This window comes from Lissotriton vulgaris, chromosome 11 (assembly GCF_964263255.1).
Source record: "Lissotriton vulgaris chromosome 11, aLisVul1.2, whole genome shotgun sequence".
Classification (NCBI taxonomy): Eukaryota; Metazoa; Chordata; class Amphibia; order Caudata; family Salamandridae; genus Lissotriton; species Lissotriton vulgaris.
Genome location: NC_141699.1, coordinates 1,052,048,432 through 1,052,072,951, shown reverse-complemented (window position 1 = coordinate 1,052,072,951; position 24,520 = coordinate 1,052,048,432). Strand labels below are relative to the sequence as shown.

Here is a 24,520-nt window from a genome sequence, read left to right as displayed (position 1 = left end):
CATCAATGCAACGTGCTCTTCTGGACTTCAAGAGTAAAACTGAAAGTCAGAATCACTGGATGCCACACTCCTCCTCCAGCCTGCCCCATAACATCAAAACCCAAACCACCAATGGGCGAGAGTGAAGGAGGAGGGGCCCACACTTAGATGGTTACCACATACTCATTTATTTCCCTTATCGGCTGCTACGCCCGACCATTTACTAGAATGGCATTTTTCTGACCGCGTCCTGGTCCACAGATATAAACACTCAAATGTGAGCATATTCCTTATGCCCAACACTTCCTATGCCCATCAATGTGATGTCAAAGCCCTGGCATGTGCCTGTAGGGCGAAGGCTTTCCTCGCTCTACACATGCGCAGGGGCTCCCCGAGCCTACCGCAAATCCCTTGCACAAAAATACATAGTAGGCTGATTTATCACAAGCGAGGCTGCTTGAATTTCCTTCCCCTCCTCCCCATTTTGAGCAGGGCAATGCCCCTCATGCTCTTAAGCACCAGTGTCCCTGCCTTAAGCCCCCCGATGCGCTGATTCTCATATTAAGATTAACACGATATGCCAGCATAATTGACGCTAAATTTAAAGCTCCTCCTCCACAGTCCTACTGACCAAGCAAGGCCCCAGACCATATCACAACAGTTGATTGGGGGTGCTCCCCTTTTTATTTCTCTATATAAGATGCCTCACACCAACTCCTATAATGATATCAAACTGATTTGGTCCTTGAAGTAAAATTTGACAAAGCCCATTGGCATCCACTGTCCAGTGCAAAACAGCATTTGGACCAATCAACCAGAGCAATACATATATTTGCAACTACTGCCTGACAGAATATGTGTGTTTTAACCCTAGTTAGGGTTTCTACAATGGTCAGTCATCATAACTGCAGGTGTGCTGCAGCGTTAAGTAATATGGTGGTCAGAGTAGAAGGACAAAGACAAATCTTTAAACAGCTTAGACAGGAGTCTGCAAAATTCACATAAATTCCCTTTGCTTTATTACAGAAAAGTTTACAAAATTACGCGAAATTATGCGAAATGCAAATATGGTTTTTGGTGGTTTTTTTTGGGTGTTTTAAACATAAAGTGACTCTTTGGTTCCAAACTTGAAATGAGAACACACTTCACTGTAAAAAAAAACAAAAAAAAACTCAAGTGCAGTTAAAAAGAACCACTCACATTCCTTGTTTCGGTGGTGCAGCATCATGATTTATTTTTACCCGAGCGACCCAGAGATGACATAATGTGCATAAATATAAGGGCAAAAATCCAGAAAATACACAAATTACACCAACGTAATTGACATTTTACTTTGCCTTATTAAAATGAAAACCTGTGCCCGAGTTTAATGTTAATTTAACCTAACTTTCTCGTTTCGAACATCTATCGTTAGAGGGATTTTATTAGCATTCACTGCTTTTCCCAACCTACATTCCACCCATTTCCATTGGAACAGTTTTACACAGACTGAAGGTCGGCTTGCATGAATTATGGAGACAGCCGTGCACTTTATTTCAGTATTCTTACAGTGCTCTGCTTTCCTTCAGAAGGCTGTCTAATTTGTTTTGACTATATTTCAAACTTAATCCAATTTTGAATCCAGTTCAATTCCCTTCCATGGCTAATCCTCCAACAGAAATGGCCATGTCAGAAATGACTAAATACTTTTTTAATAAAAATGTGATTCCTCCTAAAGCACATTGATGCCACATCTGGTTTCAAGTGACTGCATGTTGAATAAATGTATTTTAATATCTTAAAATACCTTTTTGGTTGCCCTTTAAATGTCCTTCCTGAAAAGAAATGGTGAAATGAAAGAACTATTTTATTTTATCTCTCATGAGAGATTAATAATAGGTATCCATCCAAACTTCAAAACCCATGGGTGGACTTCATGGTTTTTGCCTTCATGCAGGACAAATTTTGCATTAAAATTTGCACCAATCGTTCACACTTGTCAAAGTGTGTGCAAAAGCCAGTGCAAATTTGCATTGGCCTGAGTACAAACACAACAAATTCAGTAGAAAATTGCACCAGCCTGGAATCTGGAAATGTTGGTGAAAAACTGCAGCAGTGCAATCCAGTGTATTCACGTGTATGCGTACAGACTGTGCAATAGTGTGTGTGAAATACTCCATTTTGTAAATATTCTTTACCATTTCTTCGATTTTAATCTTGGAGCAGAGTTCCGAGGGATGAGAAACAAGGCCCTCATTGGATGCATGTCACAAAGCGCTAAAAGAAAAAGAGAAGAGGTGTCAGACTATGTAAAATGGCAACTTTGTGAAGCTTCTTGTACTTCATGAGGATCTCATATACAGTGGATTGGCATTGAATCATAGAATTTTGCATGAGAAGGAGACCACTGTGACAAAGATTGTAAGGAACAGCAAATCAGTGGTGGACGCTGCAAATAAACCCCTGATTTTGAGCGGCCGGATTTACTAATTCAGATTTAGGGCCTTATTATGAGTTTGTCGGTGTGGGACCGCCCCGGTCCTGCACCACCAAACCCATTTTTGACCCGACCGCCAGATTAGGAGTTTTTTTTTGTCTGGCAGGCAGTTCTTTGGCATTCCCACCGCAGTGCCTATAAGATAGGCACAGCAACGTCAAAATCAGTACTTACACGGCATGGACTGCTGCACTCCATGCCATGCAGGTACTGGGGTGCATGCACACATGGGGGCACAACATGTCCCCCCTGCATGCACCTAATGGTGCAGAGGCACAAGGGGAGCCTGTAGGGCCCCTATTGTTTCCTGACCACCACACTTTCATGGAGGTCGCATCACCATGAAAAGTGTGGTGGTAAGGAAACTCGTAATATGCTTGGCCGGGGCTGCAGCGGCACTGCCAAGCATACTGCCGCCTCAAGACCACGTCGCCACCGCCATTAATCATGTGTCCCTGGCAGTTGCGATAGCCCCATGGCGGCCCGACCGCCCAGGGTGGCCCAGGGTGATCGGAAGACCAACACCGCCGCGCCCTTACAAGTCTGGCAGTCCGTGGAACGCCAGAATTACAAGAAGCGCCCTAGCCTAGACTTAACACTTTAGGAGCGTCGAACGTTCAGCGCCCAGCGCTGAACGTTTGAATAATGGGTGCGGCCTCGTCGGCCAACGGTCGTGCGCAGCACTGGCAAGGTAGTGCTTGCGACGACCGTTGGCCGACGGCAGCACTTAAAGGGTTAAACCAGACTTCTCAGTGATGCAGTAATGCAGCATGAAGAAACATTGTGTGCTAACTATCATGGGGATTTCCAGAGACAATTATAACTCAAATTCTGATCATGGAAAAGGTCCAAAATTGTAGAACTCTCTCTTAGACATTGGTACAGTAACACCAACTTTGATGGTAGTATCTCATTACATAAAGTAACATTCATACTGGCTTGATAATTTTCCATCAAGGATCACAAAGTATCATTTCAGTGTGCAAAATGAGTGCACTGGAATTACAAATATGTGTGAGAATGTATCAGGCTACTTACTGCTTTCAGCTATTTCCCTTTACTATGGAAACATGGGGCCCCAATTGAGAAAGGTAAGATTTATGCTTATTTTATACACAAAAGGGTTCAGCGCCATTCAACAATTTAAAGCAACCAATATCAGTATTCAAGAGGCAGTGAGCACACAAGAAGATGTCCAGATCCCAGGCGTGGATTTCTTAAAAGGATTTCTCTTTATTGTATATTTTCTTCAGGGCTTCATAGAGTGAAAAAAGTGTACTCACAAAGGCGTTGTAGATGTCAACCAGATATCAACGAATCAAAGTTTCCAAAGACTTTCATATAGTACACATTATCAGCAATGGCTCGGTGGCCCGCAGCGCGTGTGCTCGTCAGTTTCTAGTTTGAAATCTTTTTTCACTCTATGAAGCCCTGAAGAAATCTCCTTGTGAGACGAAACGTGTCAGCTATGAAGCCCTGAGAAATCTCCTTGTAAGACGAAACGTGTCAGTTATGATCTTCTGTTTTTAAGAAGAAATACAATAAAGAGAAATACTTTTTAGAAATCCACATCAGGGATCTGGACATCTTCTTGTGTGCTCACTGCCTCTTGAATACTGATATTGGTTGCTTTAAATTGTTGAATGATGCTGAACCCTTTTGTGCATAATGTTGTCATAGGATCTTTTTCCTAGTGAAGGGGCATAGAGGGTAGTGCTCCTTGCACTACACACTACATTAAGACACTTTTTACTGTCAGGTGCGGTCTCTTATAGCCTCTACCCTCATCTCAATTGTACTCAAGATTTATGCTTATGATTAGCCAGTTTAGGTCTGTCTAAATTGAATTTAGCAACTCCCGGCAGAGATTTACATCTAGTAGAAGGAGTGCACCCCCATCCTTACATGAGGGTGGCGATGTGTACTACTCAAATATGATGGTAAATTACTACTGGCAAGTTTATCGGTGTGATATAGGGGTAAAACTGGCAAATTTAGTTCTACATAGTGTAGGAGGACATCTCTGTTTATGCTATGTAAAACTATCAATTAATATAAATAGGGAAACGTATCATCTGGGAAAAATAATTCTTACCCTTAAAAAATTGCTACTGGGAGGCACATAGAGCTCACACCATGTGTCATGCCCTCTCCTCTTGTGCTGCAAGACAGTATGGAGCAGCAGTATTGTGTGCCATTGCCGGTCACTGTTTGGGTAGACAATGTGTTATGATACTTCTATGAGTGTGTTTAGAGTAGTGTCAGATTTAAATATTGTCTTTTTGTACAGTTCGTTGATTTACATAATTGTATTTTCTATCTATTTTGTTTTAGTTACATTTTCATGAAGTGTCTGCAAAATATAGTCATTTCTTTTACACTTGTACAATTTGATATATCTGTGGTGTATGCAATGTTTAAAAATATATGACCTTTTTACATTAATTGCATTCTTTTTACATTTACACAATGGGACGTATATGAAGGTATGCAATATCAAAGTTATAGGACTATTTTTCATATAATTTATTTTTTTACTTTTTAGGTGTTTGCCTTTGTGTTTGAAGGGTGTATTGCCTTACTTCAATGATTTCTACAGGATTCCTTTGCTGTGCCTGTGACAGGCACAGGAGGTGTGTGGAATACTCAAAGCTTCGCTGTAGAAGAATTGAGCCTGTTTGGGCAATTGTAATCCAGCAGCAGAATTGAATGTAACTTTTTTTAATTACAACTGAACTGCTCTTTTCTAGGTGTGTCTATACTTAATTACTAAGGGCTGCCCTCACTGAATCTATGTATGAAAACTATAAATAGACAAAAGGAAAAACATAATATATCCTCATTGGGCACCCAGGTCACATGAAACTACCAATGGCCAGGCCTGCTTTGTAATTGTCCTGAAGGGATGGACTCAGGTTAATGAAGATTAATACCATAGACACAAGTAAAAGCCTGCCAACAAGTAGGGACATTTATCAGTACATCTCTACATTATCTCGTTATCATGACTGATGCTTTAATAAGTATGTAGGCAAGTAGTCCAACAAAGTCATGCCTTGGATGACGTAAATATGATAATGGGGCCATTCATTAGAAATACATCTTTAACATATCAAAGCAATGGAGTCTGACATTTTGGAACATCATGGGTTTAGGAAAAACTCTTTATCCTATCATCCAAAATCTTTTGTACTCCTGGGTCTTGAAATATGCTTAGACTGGCAAAAGGCATCAAAGCCTGTTTTTGTGTTAATTGATTTTGTGTTATAAGAATGGCATAAAGTGGTATTTTACCTAAACAGAGTTTCTTGGCACATGGGTTAGGCATGCAGTCTATTTAGTGTTTAAAGTGTGCGAAAATAACTACTTTTTTAAGAAATTATAAAGAAAAGGAGCTGTAGATAACACAGCAATGCAGGAAGAGTGTTCCACAAAGGAAGCAAAACCTGCAGACTCCTAGACATGCCCTTGTGATTATGAGTACAACTATAAGTTTAACAATCAAAGGCCTGTGTGATGTGGCAGGAGGAACGAAGAAAAGCGCCTATGAATGAAGTATGAGATGTGTCCTTACCGGGCAAAGTGAACGTGGCAAAGTGTTTCCAAAGTTATTCACTTGCAATCATGTAAACAGTGCAAGGCAGTCAAAAAGAAATGTTATGGTACTACGCAAATATTCCAGCAACATGGAAAGCTGCCTGGTTATGAACAACAAGAAGCCTCAGAATGAGATATTTGATTAACCACAAATAGAGTTGACATAGCACAACTTGGAGCCTATAATTTAGGCCGTGCGGAGCGCCTTCAACCTATCATTGAGAAATGGTAAAAGTATATGCAACTGTTAAAGAAGGAATATGGTTATACTGGAGAGATTTGAGCACCCAGCAAAATCACCTTACTGGGCCAGTGGGTGTCCAATCAATGGGCCTTGCTATCACCAACCACCGCACCAACACCTTCATGTAGACTATGTAAAATTTAAGAGAGTGGCTACACATTCACTCCCAGATCCTCCTCATTCAAAGATGAAAAGACCACCCACTCATCTCAACATTGAGTAAATATGAGCTAGGAGTTTTTAGTGAACATGAAGAAAGAAAAACACTAGAAGTGGGTGAGTTTGGCCAGTGACTCAGCAGGGATGTTCAAGAGGTGAGGGGACAGGATGGATACTCAAGGAATGATGCAATCCCACAAGATCAAAGAGCCAAGACAATTATTAGAAGCATGGGTGGGAATGGGTAGTGAGTAAGGATTTTAACCAAGACAGTCCTCATAAAGGCGACCATAGACAATGGAGTGTTTGACAGGGCACCAACACCCTCAGAATCATCCTCCAAGCTGAGATCAAGAAGGACGACCAAGAACAATACCTTGATGCGTAGACCAGCACAAAATACAGCCTGGGCAAGGTTCAGTATGCCAGTTCTGCTAGGAAATCACACAGACATTTCTCTCACTGGTAGCACTGAAATATGCCATTTGTTAGTCAGCACAAGTGGAGTAATATCTGTTTTCTTTCATATAGGAACAAACAGCACCACCTTTTATTTATGAGGAACTACGCCAGGCAGCTCATAATATTCCTCTGGTGAACACTGGAATCCAGATGTGCGCTTAAAAAGGGTTGTAGAGAAATCCTTATATGTGAAATGGAGATGTGCAGGAAAAAGTTCAGGGCAAAGGGAAAGAAAGTTATTAGCAGAGCTATCAGTGCAAATAGTTTAAATCATGTTGGACTATTCCGCTGAAGGGATGACGAATTCCTGAAGATATTGATACCGTAAAGCATTTTGGCAGAAATTAAATGAAATGACCAATATTTATAATGATATTTGAAATGCCAACTTGACATTGCTGCAAAGGATATGCTGAAAGTGACATTTCCAATAAAGAATAATTGTGGATTTACTCGTTTAAGATAACTTAAACTAAATAGATAGTGGAAAGATAGTTTTACAGCAGCAATTGAATTCAGACATGAATGTTGAAAACCAAGCGGTTAAACAGTGATCAGTTAAAATGTATACCATAATAATAATAATAATATTCCACATTTATAAAGCGCGAACAATCACCCGTAAGGGTCTCTAGGCGCTGGGGGCTGTCAGGAATATTAAGTAAGCTATTGCCCAGAGACACATGGTGCTGGGCTAGCCTGCAGCTGGTGCCAGGGATCGAACCGTGATCCCCAGATTCCAGCATCAGTCGCCCTGGCCGCGGCGCCACCCCTCTCTCTGTACCATAACACATTAGCTTCATAATTTTCAAAGCATACGTCTTTGAGCTTCTGCTGTTCAAGAAGACTGGTGTTGGCAGGCCTGAGCTAGAATGAACTGTCGAGACACCTGTCTTCTGAAGATTACTCCAGGGGAGCTGCATGAATGTAGAGTCTAAGAATCTTTAGAGGAGACAATGCCATCAAAAATATTAGCCACTAATCACATCGCCTGTCAAGGATTCCTCTTCTGCTCTATTCTAGAAGAAGGGAAGAGTCAGTGCAACTCTATATTCTCAAAGAAACATTCTCCAGGTCCCAAATAGTTGGTTACAAGTTATTAATGACACTGGACTGCATCTTATTGAGAAATTCTATTTTTTACAACACCCTCTAAAAATACAGTTTAGGAATTTTCAGCAAACATCTAATATGTTAAATTAGAAGCTAGCACTGCAATAAGTATTGTTTCCTCAATGACCTTGTTTGGGTTGAGAAGATGCCTCCTGTCTAGGCACACTGACAGGCACAGCCTAAATAAAGATGGTTTGAGTATGTGTCCAGATATGTGTCCAGTTCAGTTGCTTCCTTTGCTACCCGGTTTCCATATCCTGACTGCTTTGAGGAGAAAGCAATGAAACATCGTAGGTCATTAGTCATTCGACATAGACCCGCCCAGTAGCCCCTATCAGCCTCCAGCCCGTTAGCTGCAAGAATTAGGCAAATGCCAATTGGACCTTCCCTCATGTAGACCTTTGTTTTGTCTGAGTCACTGCCATTTGTAGACTTTCAGTGGTAGATTTGTATCTCAAGAAGCCTATTGAATATTGACCGACAATATATTTGAGAATGTGTTAAGGAAGCGAATAGTGTAGCCCATTCAATGTTATATCCACAAAGTTATAAGAATCAATATAAAAATATCATGCCAATTTCTCAGAATAACAATTGTTCATTAGCTAACAGGGACTATAGCATGAGAAATTCCATGGCTGCCTGTCTCTCCAAATGCAGAGGTCTACTGCTAGCCATAACATATTAATCTGGGAATGTTGCATCTTTTTGGATACCTCTGTTCTCTGATGATTCATATGGAAACTACAAAAATCTCAAAGTTGACCAAGAAGAGCTACCAAGCCAGCCTCTTAGAGGATGCTGCTACATTTATGCACTCACTTGAGGTGATTTCAATATTTCTAAAAGAGGGAATCCTTAAGGATGTTTCATGGGCCGTTCTCTTCTAGTAGAGCACCGGGTACCAACATACCCCAAACCCGGACAAAGATAGTAGAAAGGAAGTTTGGGAGGTATTTTTCCAACCATTCTTTTAGTATCAATGAATAATGCCTTATTATGAAGGTTTAATAATAGCTTAGGACTAGTTTGTATTTTGGGCCAAAGTCTGGTATTATTTTATTCTCATAATAGTATTATCTAGTATATATTCTTAATAGTTTTAGAATATCTTTTGTCTGGACAGCATGTTATCATTCTACCTGTTTTGAAGTGGAATGGAATGGAATGGAATGGATGTGGATTTATAGAGCGCGAATTGCTGCCCGAAGGCGTCCAAGCGCTAGAATAACCAGGGACCTGCAGAGGGGCCTAACTGGGATTAGTGAGGCAGATTAAAAAGAAACGTATTGAACACTGCATCACAAATCACCTCAAGCTGCTCAACCAAACTAACAAAAACAGTGGGCTATGCTATCAGAGAAACATGGTTTATCTCTATATGTGTAAAAGGGGTATCTGGGTTCGTTTGGAGCTCAGGTACAGTATATAGGCCTTGTTCTCGAAACCCAGGGGCACTAGAATTATGCAGTAGGGGAGGGTCAAATTATGCGGCAGCGATTAGTAAATCATGCGGCAAGAAAAGGCAAAATTATGTTGCGTAATATGGCACATTTTGTGATATTATTACTTCATTTTTTTTTTTTTTAAACTTGGTAACATTTCCTGGGCATTAGTTGTACCTCATTAGTATAGGTTTAGCACCCACATATAGCAATAAGCTACAGAAAGGTCGTCGGTCAACCTTTGCAAAGGGCCTTCCATAGCGCTGCAACACTTGTCACCGTGTACTTACAGACATCTTTCAGTTTGATCTACAATGCACATTAATGTTTAATGTTGTCTTGAATGTGTTCGCCATGAAAAAAAAATCAAGAAAGAGCATTTGTGAAATCTACAATAAATCTCACAATTGCGTGGCTTTGGAAGACAAGACAAGTGAAAGTTGTAGAAGATCAGTTTGTACATTGACATTGTGGAGAAACATAGCCTTGTACAGCTTCATGTATAAACAAAAACAATGCCTACAGTGACCAAAATGGTGCATACACTAGGTCAACATCCAGTCAAAGAAATAAAAGTCTCCAATGATTTTCCAGACTTCTTATGTCTCCATGGGTACAGGAAAACATACGTGATTGTAATATTCTCACCCTTGTTGATAACTGCTACCAGTCATGCAATACATCACCTGATAAGACATCATCACCCTGCCTGAGAAAGCTTCCTGAAATGGAGCTGAGTCAACAATGTTTTAATTCTTTCCAGTAAAGGAGTAAAAATAATTGGTGCCACAGAGAAAACACCATTGTAAAAGTTTCAAAGCTGTAGGACCCATAGTCTGACATGAATCCTCAAAATTATGAATTTGAATGAGAAATCTCACTTTGAACCTGACGTGACATAAGCTAGTTGTTAAAAATACCTGATCAATTGAGAAATTGTGTATTGTTTTAGGGCAGCGAAGTTTGACCAATAGAAAATATATCCCTCAAATAAAGGCCAGCATTTTTTGTACCAAATGTGTGCATTGGAATGTATCCCTCAAACTTTAATTAACATGAGCACACAGTGTAGGCTAACAAAGTTCACAACTTACAAAGGCTCCAGAGGCATCCAGCATTGTCAGTGCATGACTTAACATTTATAAACTATCAAGACACTATTTTTAGAGGTGAGTTTTTCAAACTGGGCCCAAACAATGATAAGAGTTGTGTCAGCTAGATTAGACCTAGCTAACAATGCTTAGTAGGCCATTCCAACGGGTCAGATGCAAAGTTGTCCAAATTCTGAAGGCAACACCCCACTGCATTCAAAATGGTGGCACCATGTGGACTCATCTCCTTACTCAATGCACTAGCTGTGGGTGTTTGAGAGGATGACACTTAAATGTCTGTACATGGCACATGTCAGCATCAAAGCTCAGGTTTCCCCCTAGAAAAGATTTACTGACCACACCCTACAAAGGCAGCTACACAAAGTCATTCTGCACTTGGGTATTAAGAAAACAAATGTAGGGTGGCTTAGCTTCCTGTATACTTGCAGCCCAAATCTGGAATATCATGGATAAATATATCAAATGTAATCATAACCTTAGAAGTTCTCTTCTCAAGCTCTTCTCAGAAAGAGAACCAAATGTGCGTAATGTGCGTAATATGGGATCCTGCTTGCTATAGCTAAAGTTGCAAAATATGCACTTCATAAGCAGCCCTAACAAAACCTAAAAAACATTTTAGTGGAAATTATACAGTAGAGCTTTTGCCCACTGCACCACCCAACCTGGACTTTCAAACACTCTGTGGAAATTCTTTGGCAATTGTTGTATATTACTATTCTAGTACTTTAACATGGAAAATAGAGAGCAAAGTATAGCATCATCTTATAAAAGGATGTGAAATCCTATCTGTGAAATCTTATCTTTAATAACTTCCTGTATTTTGCATGAAAACATTCCCTCAATCCATTAACAAGCTGCCTGTTATTTAGGGTTATAAACAAAAATTATATAGGTGCATGCTAACCTGTGAGGTGCACACAAGAGATGGAATGAGTGATTATATGAGAGATAATGTATTAGAATCATGTGGTTTATGCACCATTTTGTCCACCGTGTTCAATACAATGCTGCGTAAAATTAGCGATGCATTCTATGAAGTGATTCTGGAAACCAACTCTGTTCTATGCAACACTCCTAGGGCAATCGTATAATTCCAGAAACCTTTTGTGTAAGATGTTTAGGATTACTACTGAGGGCCAGGTGAGGGGATGTGACCGACTTTGAACACCAGAAAGGTAGCTTACAGGGTTAATTGAGGATCTTAGTGGCTGATGGGGGCTTCTAAAGGTTGACCGATGGTTCTTTCAGCAGCATTAGTGCAGGCTGAATGTGTGCCAGAATAAGCATAGTGTCTCGAAGATTGGTGGCGAACAAGATTATGTTGAGTGCTAGTTTGAGGATCTGTTTGAATTGCCAAAGGGAATTTAGAAGCTGACGGACGGATGGTGCATCTTGTCCCAATAAGGATCTTTGAGACCCAGAAAGGTATGTGAGAGCAGCTAAGGGTCACTGCGTTTAAACAGATTATTCATGACAGCTGTGGGAAACAGGGGGTGGTCAGAAGAAGACATCTAGGGGGCTGAAAGGACCTCTGAAAGGTAGACGAGAGGCTAGCTGAGGATAACAGAGGCTCCAGCAGTAGGCCCCTAATCAACTCCCTAAACAAATCCCAGGCTACATCCGCTTCCCTGCTTACACTCCTCGTGTTAGGAAATCCATAGATTAGACCGCGACTTTATATGCAAGAGTCAAACTAACCTACTTCTACTGCTGCCAGAGTGGTATTTACTGTTGGGCTCACTTTACATTTCATATTCAGAAGATAAATGGGTCACATATATCATTGAATAAGTTTCACTACCTCTACGGTTAGGACCAAGAAAGCTTCCTCTACCTTTCAACTTGCGACACCGGGCGTATCTAACTTTCACTGCTAACCATATTAGCATTTCCAGTCAGTTGGGGGCCTAGCATAAATTTTCTCAAAGGAGGAGCAGCAGGGAGGGGAGGGTGTCCGTTTCCCCCTAGTGTCACACCAGACCCGTTCTAAGGTACCGCTTGGCAAAGGGATGCGATCGGCGGCAAAACTGACTCTCGGCAGGACATTTCTCCCTTCGCCTCTGCCCGAGTATACTATGGCGGTCGCATTTACTTAAATGGCGGCGATCGCCGATACTCCTGTTTTGTGCGCTAGGATTGACTGTTTCTTCCAGGTTGGGGGGCCCACCACTTGAGGATATTGTGTCCTGTTGTCTCCATTCTCTGGAGAACTGATGCATGCGGCCTGATTTCTTCAGACCCTCTTGCTCAGTTCAGCTTTGATATGGCCCTGCGTGTACACCACCCCCGCTGGGAGATCCAATGCTGCAAACTCATCTCGGCGGAAACATCCCACGCTGGTGACTTTGGCAGTCCCGGCATTGGAGGAGAGGTCATTCATGTCACCTCTCCCCTGCGAAGAACTCCTGCGTGTATTGCTGAGCCAGCACCCTTCCCACGAGCTGAGGAGTGGGAGCGGATCGTGGGCAGGCCACCAGAGGACCCTGAAGGAGCTGTAACATTGCCGGATGGGAGTCTTACAAAATGTGACGTCTCCCCCGGTACCGAGGGGGGGGGGAGATGAGGGGGGAGTGATGCGCTTCCACTGTACTGGAGATGAAATGAAGTCTGGGCAACTTCAACTTTGGACTGTTGCGCTGATGCTGCTAGTTGCCTGTGAGGAGCGCTTCTTTCTGAAGCCATTTTTCATCCCCTCTGACTGACTGTATCTGAACTTACAATGTTGCATACCCCCTGCCTGATTTCGTTCTAGATGGCCGACTCAGTGAGACCCTCTGTGATGTTTTCGTTCCTCCCCGGTCTTTAATCATTGATCTCCCCAGGACCTACACCAGCCTTTGCCCATCCCTGTCATCGCCCACCCACCTGGTCCTTTTCTCTGCTTAATTCCCTAGACAGCTGAGACCTAGCTACTTTTGTATGATGCCCGGTGGAGCTACCTCGCGAGCTATAGGCGAGATGGACTTTGGATTCCCTCCTTTGACTATCACCTACCCAGCCAGACTTCGGGCAAACGCTCCAGCGTCTCTCCTGACCTTATCTTCTCCCTCTCCTTCCCCCAACCCTCACCCCTCCCCTCTCCTACTCTTTCCAGCTTCTGTCCTCTGCCCTCTCATGCCCTTGTCCTTTGTCCCCTCCCTGTTTTTCTGTGAACCTCTTCCCTCGCCACTTGAGACTGAACTATTTTGTCTGATGCCCGATGGAGCTACCTGGTTTAGCTATAGGGGAGATGGGCCGTGGATTCCCTCCTTTGTCGTCACCTACCCAGTCGGTCTTTAGACAGACTTCCTTTCTTCTCTACTGTTGTCTCTGCCCTTATCCTCACTTTCTCACCTCCCCTACCTCCCACTACTTTTCTCTCTCCTTTCTCTCCTCTCCTAATGTATTGCTGATTGTTTGATGTAATGTGTAATTGTTGATCTTTTTCTGTTATATTGTTGAACCACGTTGTTGCACTTCCTCTCGTCTCTCCTGTCGTCTCCTCCCGCATCCTACCTCTATTTATGTCTCTCCTTTTCTCCTCTCTCAATGTATTGAGACTGAGCTATTTTGTCTGATGCCCCATGGAGCTACCTGGTTTAGCTGTAGGGGAGATGGGCTGTGGATTCCCTCCTTGGTCATCACCTACCCAGCCGGTCTTTAGACAGACTTCCTTTCCTCTCTCCTTGTTGTCTTTTCCCTTATCCTCCCTTTCTCACCTCCCCTGCCACCTCCACTATTCTTCTCTCTCCTTTCTCTCCTCTCCTAATTGTATTGCCTATTTTTTTATGTATTGTGTAATTGTTAAACTTTTTCTGTTACATTGTTGATTCTCTAGTAAAGCGCTCGGATATCTTCGGGTCTAGCCAGCGCTATATAAAACTCTTTAAATAAATAAATAAGATAAATAAAGTCTATAAAAGACTTGATTGTGCCCTTCTCTACCATCCACCAAATATCACTGAGCAAATACCTTGAGATCAAGCCACCCCGACCAATGTTTGGTGCGGGTATCATGCAATTACATTAATTGTATACCAAAAGAACACTTTAATACTTACGGGGAGCGCCTTCGGCCATTTCAATGGCTGTGATTCCCAAAGACCACAAATCACTCTGGAAAAGAAATTCAAACAATACTTAGCTTGACACGGAATTGTTTGCAGAATCTAGAACACTCACAAATAACTTTGGTTTTCAATTTGACAAGACAGCCTTTGTCAGTCTACCATGCATGTGACCTGATGTTCCTAGCTGTTTTAGGCATTCCACACATTCTTGTTTTCCGATCAGCTATGATAAGTTTAAGTGATCAATCATAATATTTAGTCCAGATGAAATCCTCTGAGCATATCTTGTTGATTGAGTGATATTTTGGAATGTCTGAACACTAACTGTCATATGAAGTGATGGTATCTTTTCATGCAGTGCAGTCATAGATGGATGTCTCTAACCCATGAGACTGTTGCTCAACGCAAGCTTGTGTTATGCTTGAAGGCCCAGAGCTGTTTACGCATTGATATTTTTAGAAGTAAAGTAGTGCTTTCAGAAAATCTGAGGACAGTGATACTGAACAATTGTCTGCAAATAAATAAAGTTGTATGCACTTTTTTTTAAGCATAACTGCACTTTATGGAAGGCATTATCCACTTTTAATTGTCTGACATGTGATGAAAGGCCAAAGGCACATATAGAGAGAAAAGGTCAATTAACTTCTGTTAACATCTGACAACATTTGCACAATAAGACTGACAGCATCCCCCAAGTATCATGAGATGAAGGCAGATATACATGCCACATGTACCAGTCTGCTTCATGTCTCTGTTGCACATTCTCCATGACAAAAAAAACAGTAGTTAATGCCTTCTGAGTCAGAGTGGTTATATTTGTAACTCCTCTCTCATGTTGTGGTATAACTGGTCCTGTCCTGCCTCAATAGACCCACTTGTGTTATAGTGCTCTTAAGCAACAGGTAAGGCCTGGAGCACAGGAAACCGACCTATCAATAAGGATACATAGAGTTCTACGTCCAGCATTACAGCGAGTAAACCAGAGCCAGTTTTGACTAAAACAAATGTAAAGATGAACTGAAACCAACCACAGTACATAATTGCACCATCCCCACACCACACACTACTTGAACAAAGGAAGCATTTGGGGCCCCCGGATGCAGTGGGACATAAAAGCCTCTGAGTAGGCCAGAGTTGCTGCCTGGTAAATGCCAGGGAAGGAAATACCTTGAACTCTGTCCAAAGGGCCTTCATCCTCCTTGTGGGCTTACTTTGAGAGTTGAAAGGAAGTAGAATATGTGCCAGGGAGCAGGTAGAGGTTGCCAAACTGACACTTACATATGATGGATGGGGTCCACTTTGACTCAAATGTTCCAGTGAGAGAGTCTCTGGACCTACATGGGGAAGCGTATAAAACATCTTCACTGTATAATTTAGTGTTAGCATGAGACTTAGATTCAGAAGATGTAATGGATATCTCCACTTTTACAGGCTCCAATCAAGGAAGTATTATATATTTTACCCTGTTTAGTCTGGATGTTAGTAACCTATTTATAAAATTGCAAATTGGCGAAGCGACCATAAGCTTTTACATTTGGCCCTTCATCTAATATTAATACCAGACCTTGACCATGTGCAGAAGTGTGAATTGGCGTATGAAGAGAATACAGGTGTGTGGATCAAGTGGGATAGAATTGATGCCTCCTTGTTATTGAACGACCTTGTCATGAGTAAACTTGATTCTATTATTACCTGCCTGACAAAGAAAGCTGAACCTAGCTCTACTGTCAATTGTTATAAATTGATTAGTCAGGAGGTTTTGCGTATGCTTACCATTAAGAACCGCAAAAATTATATATACCAATACATTGATGGGTTAACGCATGTTCAGCAGCTCATACACAGCTCTTAGAGGCACCTAAGTGACAACCATGCCTAATTCATAAAATGGTTTTAGAGATTCTCAAAAATGAGATAAAAGTACAGCATGGGAGGATCTCAAAGCAGCGATATTAAACAGGGATACCAGGAATCTTTTGGATATTATCAGGGCCACTGGAATTGTGGGATTCTGCGGCCGTGGCTATTCTCGCATTATTATGGACTTGCCACATTTGCCACATAATCCATCATCTACAGAATAATCTGCAGATTTTAAAAAACAAAATTGTTTGTAGCTCAAACGGTTAAAAAATTACAAAACTTATGTCAACTCAGGTTTTAACACATTGGAAGGCTTATCATAAGGGTTGGTCTGTTATCCTTTAGTTTTTTATTGCTGTATTTAGAATTTTAAATTGGTTCTAGGGAGGAAATTGTATTAAGTGTATTTATTTAATGTACTTTTGTTTTTATTTGTTAAATTACTTTTGTATTATATATAAATATATAAATACATATATGTATGTAAATGTTATTTGGTTACTTATATGTTTTACTTTTATGTATTTGTTTAATTTTATTTTTAAGGTATTGTCAAAATTTGTACTTTAAAGTTTAGTAAAAATTGTGTAATTATTGTTTTTATAGATTTATAGGGTAAATGCACATATATAAAATTTACATTACGACTAACTTTATTTTAAAATACATTATTTTGTAGTTTAATATTTCAAACATATTTCTGTAATGCAATATAAATTATATATATATATATATATATATATATATATATATATATATATATATATATATATATATATATATATATATATATATATATATATATATATATATATATATAAAACAAACAGAACGGCATTCCAATCGAGCACTCCGGTCCAGAAGTAAACACTAAGGTCCGTAACTATACCAACATAAAGAGGTTTATTGTATTCATAAACATGTTGTGACACGTTTTGCCCTGAAAGGGCTTGTTGTGTGAATAGATTTATATATAGATATAGATATCGAGATATATAGATATATAGATATATACATACATATTTTTTAATATACTTTTTGATGATATTCCGTTTCATGATATTTTTGACACGTTATTTTGTTAGTTTACATACAAATATTTATGACTATATACTGAATGTTGATATTGTTCTCGATATTCTGCCATACAGTTGATGGGATCCCATCCTGAAGAGCTAGGAAAGAGATGTTAGAGATGCCTGAGGAGGCAGGTCTCCCCAGGCTGCAAGTGATACTGCGGTGGGAATCCCACCAATTCCCTTTTTGCTGGTGAGGTATGCGTTCAAGCCATGTAGGTAATTCTAAGGCTTTCTGTGGATCTCCAGAGAAAAGAGGGAATGGGGGCAGTGTTCTCCTTCCACTAACACAAGGATTGGGAGGGGGTAAGCCCAGGCAATAGCTCTCAGCTATGGGTTGGCAGGACTCACCACCACTTCCCCTCACTGCATGCCCATGTTAGAGTCAAGCGGAGACCCGGGGCTGGCAGGGCTTCTGTTTGGCAGGTTGAGGATGGAGGCAGAGAGCCCACTTCTTTTATCAGTGTCACCTTCCACACCTACACATTGTAAGTAGCAACTTGCTTAATCCATTCCATGTGAGGGATCCAGAAGATAGTCTGACTCTGAGGCAATGTAGGTTAAACTACATATATAAGCATATGGACAGAACCATGCATATTCCTAATAACACCTTCTACTCCCTGAATTCCCAAACACTACATTTGTAAGGTTGGGGGATGACTGAAAGATTATGGCAGCATAAGAGTGAATGGGACAATGCAGAGGTGTATAAGTACACAGGTTGCAACTAGGAACCTCCTATAAAATCTAAAAGCTGTGAACGGTGTAACAAAGAAATTATTGTGTGAACCAAGGAGATGACCATGAAATAAAGGGATATAAAGTACCTATGATTGAGACAGTTGAGAGGTCTGAAAAGAAGAAAAGTTGTGTTCAAGTTCAAGTTCAGGAATTTGTATAGCGCACCACTCACCCGGAGGGTCTCAAGGCGCTTGAGGGATGGTCGGGCATTATTTATCGAATAGCCAGGTTTTAAGCTGCTTTCTGAAGGAGGGGTGGTTCTGTGTAAGGCGGAGGTGAGTGGGGAGAGAATTTCAGGTTTTGGCTGCTAAGTAGGAGAAGGATCTTCCTCCCATGTTGGATCTGTGGATGCGCGGAATTGCGTCGAGGGCCTGATTGGATGATCGTAGTTGGCGGGTGGGTTTGTAGAAGGACAGTCGTGTGTTGAGGCATTCGGGCCTTAGGTCGTAGAGGGCCTTGTGTGCGTTGGTGAGGAGACGGAACGTTATTCTCTTGTTGACGGGGAGCCAGTGGAGTTCCTTCAGGTGACCGGAAATGTTAGCTTGACGGGGGATGTCCAGTAGGAGTCTGGCTGAGGCGTTTTGGATGCGTTGGAGTTTTTTCTGTAGTTTGGCTGTGGTTCCGGTGTAAAGGGTATTTCCATAATCCAGTCGGCTGGTGACCAGTGTGGGTGGGTGACTGTCTTTCTTGACTCGGTGGGGATTCAACTGAAGATTTTTTTGAGCATGCGTAGGATGTTGAAGCAAGAAGATAAGACAGAATTGACTTGTCTGGTCATCGAGAGTGAGGAGTCTAGGATGAAGCCCAGGTTACGTGCGTGATCTGTAGGTATGGGTGCTGTACCCAGGGCCGGTGGCCACCATGAGTCATCCCAGGCAGAGGGGGATGATCCTAAGATGAGGACTTCCGTTTTGTCAGAGTTTAGTTTTAAACAGCTGTTCTTCATCCATTCGGCTACTTCTTTCATGCCTTTGTGTAGGTTTGTTTTTTAGTGGTGTTTGGGTCTTTGGTTAGGGAGAGGATCAGCTGAGTGTCGTCTGCGTAAGAGATGATGTTGAGTTGTGTTGTCGCACGATGGATGCGAGGGGACTCATGTAAACGTTGAAGAGGGTGGAACTGAGAGATGATCCTTGTGGTACGCCGCAGATGACTTCGGTGGCCTCTGATTTGAATGGGGGCAGGCGGACTCTCTGGGTTTTTCCGGCGAGGAACGAGATGATCCAGTCCAAAGCTTTTCCTTGTAATGAGTAATGAGTGGTGGTGCAAGAAATAGTCAGCGGAGTGATATAAGCCATAATATTCTCAATTACCTCTGACACATACAAGAAGCTTTGCAATGGCAACTGATCCTCCCAGGTGGCACATACATGAAGGGGCTCAAACCTCTGGCTACAACACAAACATGATCAAAACATACAGAAAAGTGGCATAAGAACCACAATATTATGATTCCGCTCAAGCAACCAGAAATCAGACTGGACTATGTGACAGATTCAGATGGACCAGGACATAAAGGTAATTAACTGCAAATGTTCAGTCATGATGCCATTATGTTAACTGAATAAGCCCTCTCTGATTCTCCAAAGTACAATATGGAATAGGTAAACATTTCCCACGGGGTAAGTTGCAAGTGAATCTATGATGAGTCGCGAAAGTCCAAGCAAGAAATTATTTTTTTTCACATTGAAGTTCTTCAAAGTCAGAGGTCAAATGTCAGGCTATGTCTTCTAACTGCTGCTTACTTTTAACATGTGGATTGGTGTTTTACATTCTCCTCTCACTTTGCAGTCAGAGAAAGAAAATTAAAGTGAATTATGCGACTGGGTACAAGGAGAATGCAAGGAAAGACTGCAGCAAATCATTTTTTTAACACAACAAATGTAAATAACTGTATATAAAGTATACATATTCAGCAGTTAGGCAAACATTTTGCACATGTTGTTTTAAATTCTAAAGTGTCAGTGTCATGGGAACAAATAGTTTAATAGGATCAAATCAAGACACTTTACTTGGTGATGCACAAATGTAAATATTCACTGAAACCCGATTTCCACATTCGTGTGCATTATAGTTTGATCAGTAAAACTGCATGGCTGTACACATTTAGTAGCCATTTCAATAGAAAATGTACAGTCTAGACAGTGACTAGCCACAAAAGGTCTTTGTTGCATTAAAAAAATCACCAGTCAAGTGTCTAATAAAGCTAGGTGGGTCGCAAACGTTTGCCATTCTAAAAATTGGGTAATGTTTCTAAAAGGTTTGGAAAGCCCTGGCTTAAGTTAGTGTGGCCTTTTGGTTCTTTATAATTATTCTGATGTAATCAAATGGGATCTCGTGCTCACACCTACAACATCAGGTGTCTTTCAGCCGGGCCATGGAAAGCGGCGGAAACGCATTACAGATATCAATGTCTACAAGGAGTTTGGAGATCATATACTTCCAAAGATTCACTCTGTCTAAGTGCTCTAAACTAAGAATATGGAATAAAAACTGCTCAAGTATCCAGATATAGGAGCTTATTAGGATAGCGGATTTTCCGCATACTCTGGGCCGGCGGAAGCCATCGCCGGCCCGGAGGATGCGGAAAATCCGCTGCAGACCCACCAAAGACCCACCGCCACATTAGGATGGCTGGTGGGTCCTGGTTTCAGTCCGCTGCTTTTCCACCGCGGTTGGCTTACAACCGCAGCGGAAAAGCTCTAATATGGTGGCGGTGTCTCTCAGACACCGTCAGCCATATTAGGATGGGTTACAAAACATGCTTTTCCGCGGCAGGTTTTCCGCCGTGGAAAAGCATGTGGACCTTCACTGCAGGGGCCCGTTGCGGGTCCCCTGGGTGAAGGGGGGGTAGGGGATGCACATGGGGGTACCTATGGTACCACCCTGCATTTGTATGCAGTAATCGGCAGGCACCGCACGGTGCCTTCCGCTTTCTGCATACAAATGCAATGTATGCATTTTTAACATTTCGGCGGGTGCAGCTTGAAGCCGCACCCGCCGCAATGTTAAAAATAGAGGATGTGACCGCCATGGTAGCGGTCACATCCTAATTGCACAGGAGGAAACTCCGCAGGCCATGCGGAGGTTCCCTCCTACTCTGGGGTCGATCGTAATGGGCTCCAATATGCAGAAATAAGTTAAATACAAATGTACTCCCTGCAAGATTCCAGATGACAGGCTGGAGTACAATCTTACCAGACCCAGTCAGCAGATTAGAATTGCAGTCTCTAAACCAGCAATCATGTTTTACCTTGAAATATCTCAACGCCACAAAACATTACAGTTCCTCTGAAAGCTCTCACACACATTTCCTCAGCAAGGCAGAAATAATCAGGAGGTAGGTTCTGGGGACAAAGCCTATTCTGATGTTACTGAATTCCATCCAATGCTTGGAATTTTACTCATTGTCCCACAAATTGATGACTGAATTCTTGAATCAATCTGTACCCCTCAAATTTTTTTTAGAAGCATTGCATTTTATAGTTTTATCAGGTTTATGCTCTTATAGATGAGGACGAAAAAATATCTAACTTACTTGTAGGTCTTGCACAATAGGGGCAAAATGCTTGCAATGCTAAGGCAAGTCTCGGCTTACCAAGAACGCATTCTATCATACAAGCCTAACGGGCTAATGGCTAGGGCGCTCAACCTCGGACCTGGGGATCTGGGTTCGAGTCTCAGTAACTACGGCGAAACCACCTGTGATTCTGGGCAAATCACTTAATCTCCCCGTGCCTAAAATGAATGTGTCCTCATGTAATGTAACTGGTGCTATGTAAAGCGCTCTGATACCCGATTCGGTTCAGTCTAGTTTGCGCTATATAAAACTCTGAAAATTAAAAAAAAAAAAAAGTGTTTCAACAATATTGGGTTTTATCTACAAGGTGGAGCGTGTGTCCACAGCAATATTTTGCCACATGTCTAAGTATACATCTGCACTTTGGTTGACTGTATAAACACGGCACCGGAGCAAAGTGATACAAAAAAAACGTCTTCCTCCTCACTGAAAAGTCTAAAATGGCTACCAATCGAGGCACACTGTTGTTTCAAAACTGCCCGCCTTACCCACAAAGTTCTACACACTGGTAAACCAGCCTACTTCACATCCAAACTCAAAGTCAGGCCAAACAAGACATTTTTAGAAGCTCCAACACACTTCTTCCCCCCCCCCCCCTCAAAAAAAAAACAAAGCCCTCTGTCGGTCTTTCACAAGCAATGTCCCCAAAATCTGGAGCTCTCTCCCAATATATTAGAACCAATCTCTCCTACATGGGTTTAAAGAGACAATTAAAATAATTCCTCCTCAATCAACACTTCAACCATTTGGGAAATAGCAACTAACTCACTCTGGAATTACTACCTCATTCTAGGAATGTATCCAAGGATTCCGCAATGGTGCGACACTCGGGCCTTGAATTCTACTGTAATACTATGGACAGACAATACCCCTGATAAGGGTGCAAAGTATTATTATTTACTGATGTTGCATGATGATGTTGTAAAGCTCTCCGATACCCTCAGGTTTAGCCAGCGCTATAGAAAACTCTTTAAATAAAAAATAAAAAAAGGTTTTGAATATTTCAAGCATTACTAGACACACTGGTTTGCCTTTATCACTAAAACTGGATCAATATTTGCACTACCAGGGAGGAGTGATGAACGAAAGTTAGACCAGATTTAGTAATTACTACATAGAATTAAAAGCATTGGTAAATGCAATAGGTTTCGCCTATGTTATTAATAATGAGCTGTTTTTTGGTCCAGCAACAGAACTAAGCACTTAGACTGTGGCCCTCTAATGGCATATTGCATACCAGCTCCCCCTCTTAAGATAATAAGGCAGCACTACAGGGAACAGGACAGAATACAGCACAGCCACCAAGAGGGTGCCCCCGGGCCAACCGGCTTGCCCCCATTGTTATACAAACAAGATGAAAAGTATTGGTCTGGCTCATTACTAAAGCTCTTTGGCAACATTACTACAACAGGAACAATCCCAGAATCCTGGAAAGGCTCAATCCTCTCGCCTATCTATAAAAAAGGCTGTAAAAGTGAACCAAAAAACTACAGGCTCATCGCCCTCATTGACATCGAGGCCAAGTACTACGCGGGACTTATTCTAGCCGACCTCCGGGAATGGGCACGGGAAAAGGCCTTAATTCCAATTAACCAAACAGGCTTCCATGAAAACCTGGGGACCACCACAAACATCCTGGCTTTTTCCCTTTTAGCCGATTCGACAAAAGCAGCAAGAAAACCATTATTTGTCTGTTTCATCGATTATAAAGCTGCCTTTGACAGCATAGATCGAGGAAAGCTATGGTCAAAGCTAGTACGATGGGAAATTCCTCCCGCACTTCTGAATCAACTCATCCTACTACATTCAGATACATGGGTCCAAATAAAACTGGGGAGTGGTACAATCGTATCCAGGCGGATCCCAACCTCCAGAGGCTTAAAGCAGGGGTGCGTTTTGGCCCCTACTCTATTTAACCTCTTCGTGGCTGATCTTTCAACTGACCTAGATAATTGTAACCATCATGCACCAAACCTGGGAGGCCTCCCTCTCTCAAATTTACTGTACGCCGACGACCTGATTTTAATCAGCCAAACCCCAGTCGGCTTACAACACCTGCTCCATACTACGAACAACCACGCCTCAAAAAACGGGTTAGAAATCAACTTAGAAAAGTCAAAAATAATGGTGCTAAACCAGCGCAACCCAAAAAAGTGACTGAAATGGCAGCTGGGTGAGAGAGAACTCGAAGTTGTCCACGACTATAAATATCTAGGAATTATCTTTGATAAGAATGGGACATATGACCAACAAAAAGAGGTGATTCAGAGACGAGGAACCATCTTAGCAATCACCCTGAAAAATCTTAAAAGCAAAATAGCAGGACCAAACCTGCTCCCGCTGCTTGAAGTGCTTCGCGCAAAGCTGCTGCCCACGCTCACATACGGCAGCGAGGCCTTGCGAGCGTCGGACGAAGAAACCCTCAATAAAACGGTTGCTAAAGCTTTAAGAATAATCTTCAAGCTTCCTAAATACACCTCCCCAGCCCAACGACGCCTCGAATTTGGAATAGTAAACCAGAGAATAAGCAGGAAGGCCGCGTATGTAAAGAACTGGTATAAAATAAAGAGTGCAGAGGCGGGCTCGCTGAACTCATTCCTATGGAAGGAAATCTCAAGGAAACA

The 24,520-nt window shown here is 41.8% G+C and overlaps 1 protein-coding gene across 19 annotated transcripts in view; it reads right to left on the bottom strand.

Annotated features, from left to right (window-relative positions):
* The window catches only part of TNIK (TRAF2 and NCK interacting kinase), a 724,668-nt gene that overhangs the window by 202,739 nt on the left and 497,409 nt on the right, over positions 1–24,520 (bottom strand). For all 19 annotated transcript variants that reach the window (XM_086944405.1, XM_086944396.1, XM_086944403.1 and 16 more), the window contains exons 8-9: positions 14,628–14,682; positions 2,157–2,235 (exon numbers count right to left, since the gene is read on the bottom strand). In XM_086944405.1, coding sequence (XP_086800531.1) covers positions 2,157–2,235; positions 14,628–14,682 — 134 coding nt within the window. The remainder of the gene's footprint in view (positions 1–2,156; positions 2,236–14,627; positions 14,683–24,520) is intronic.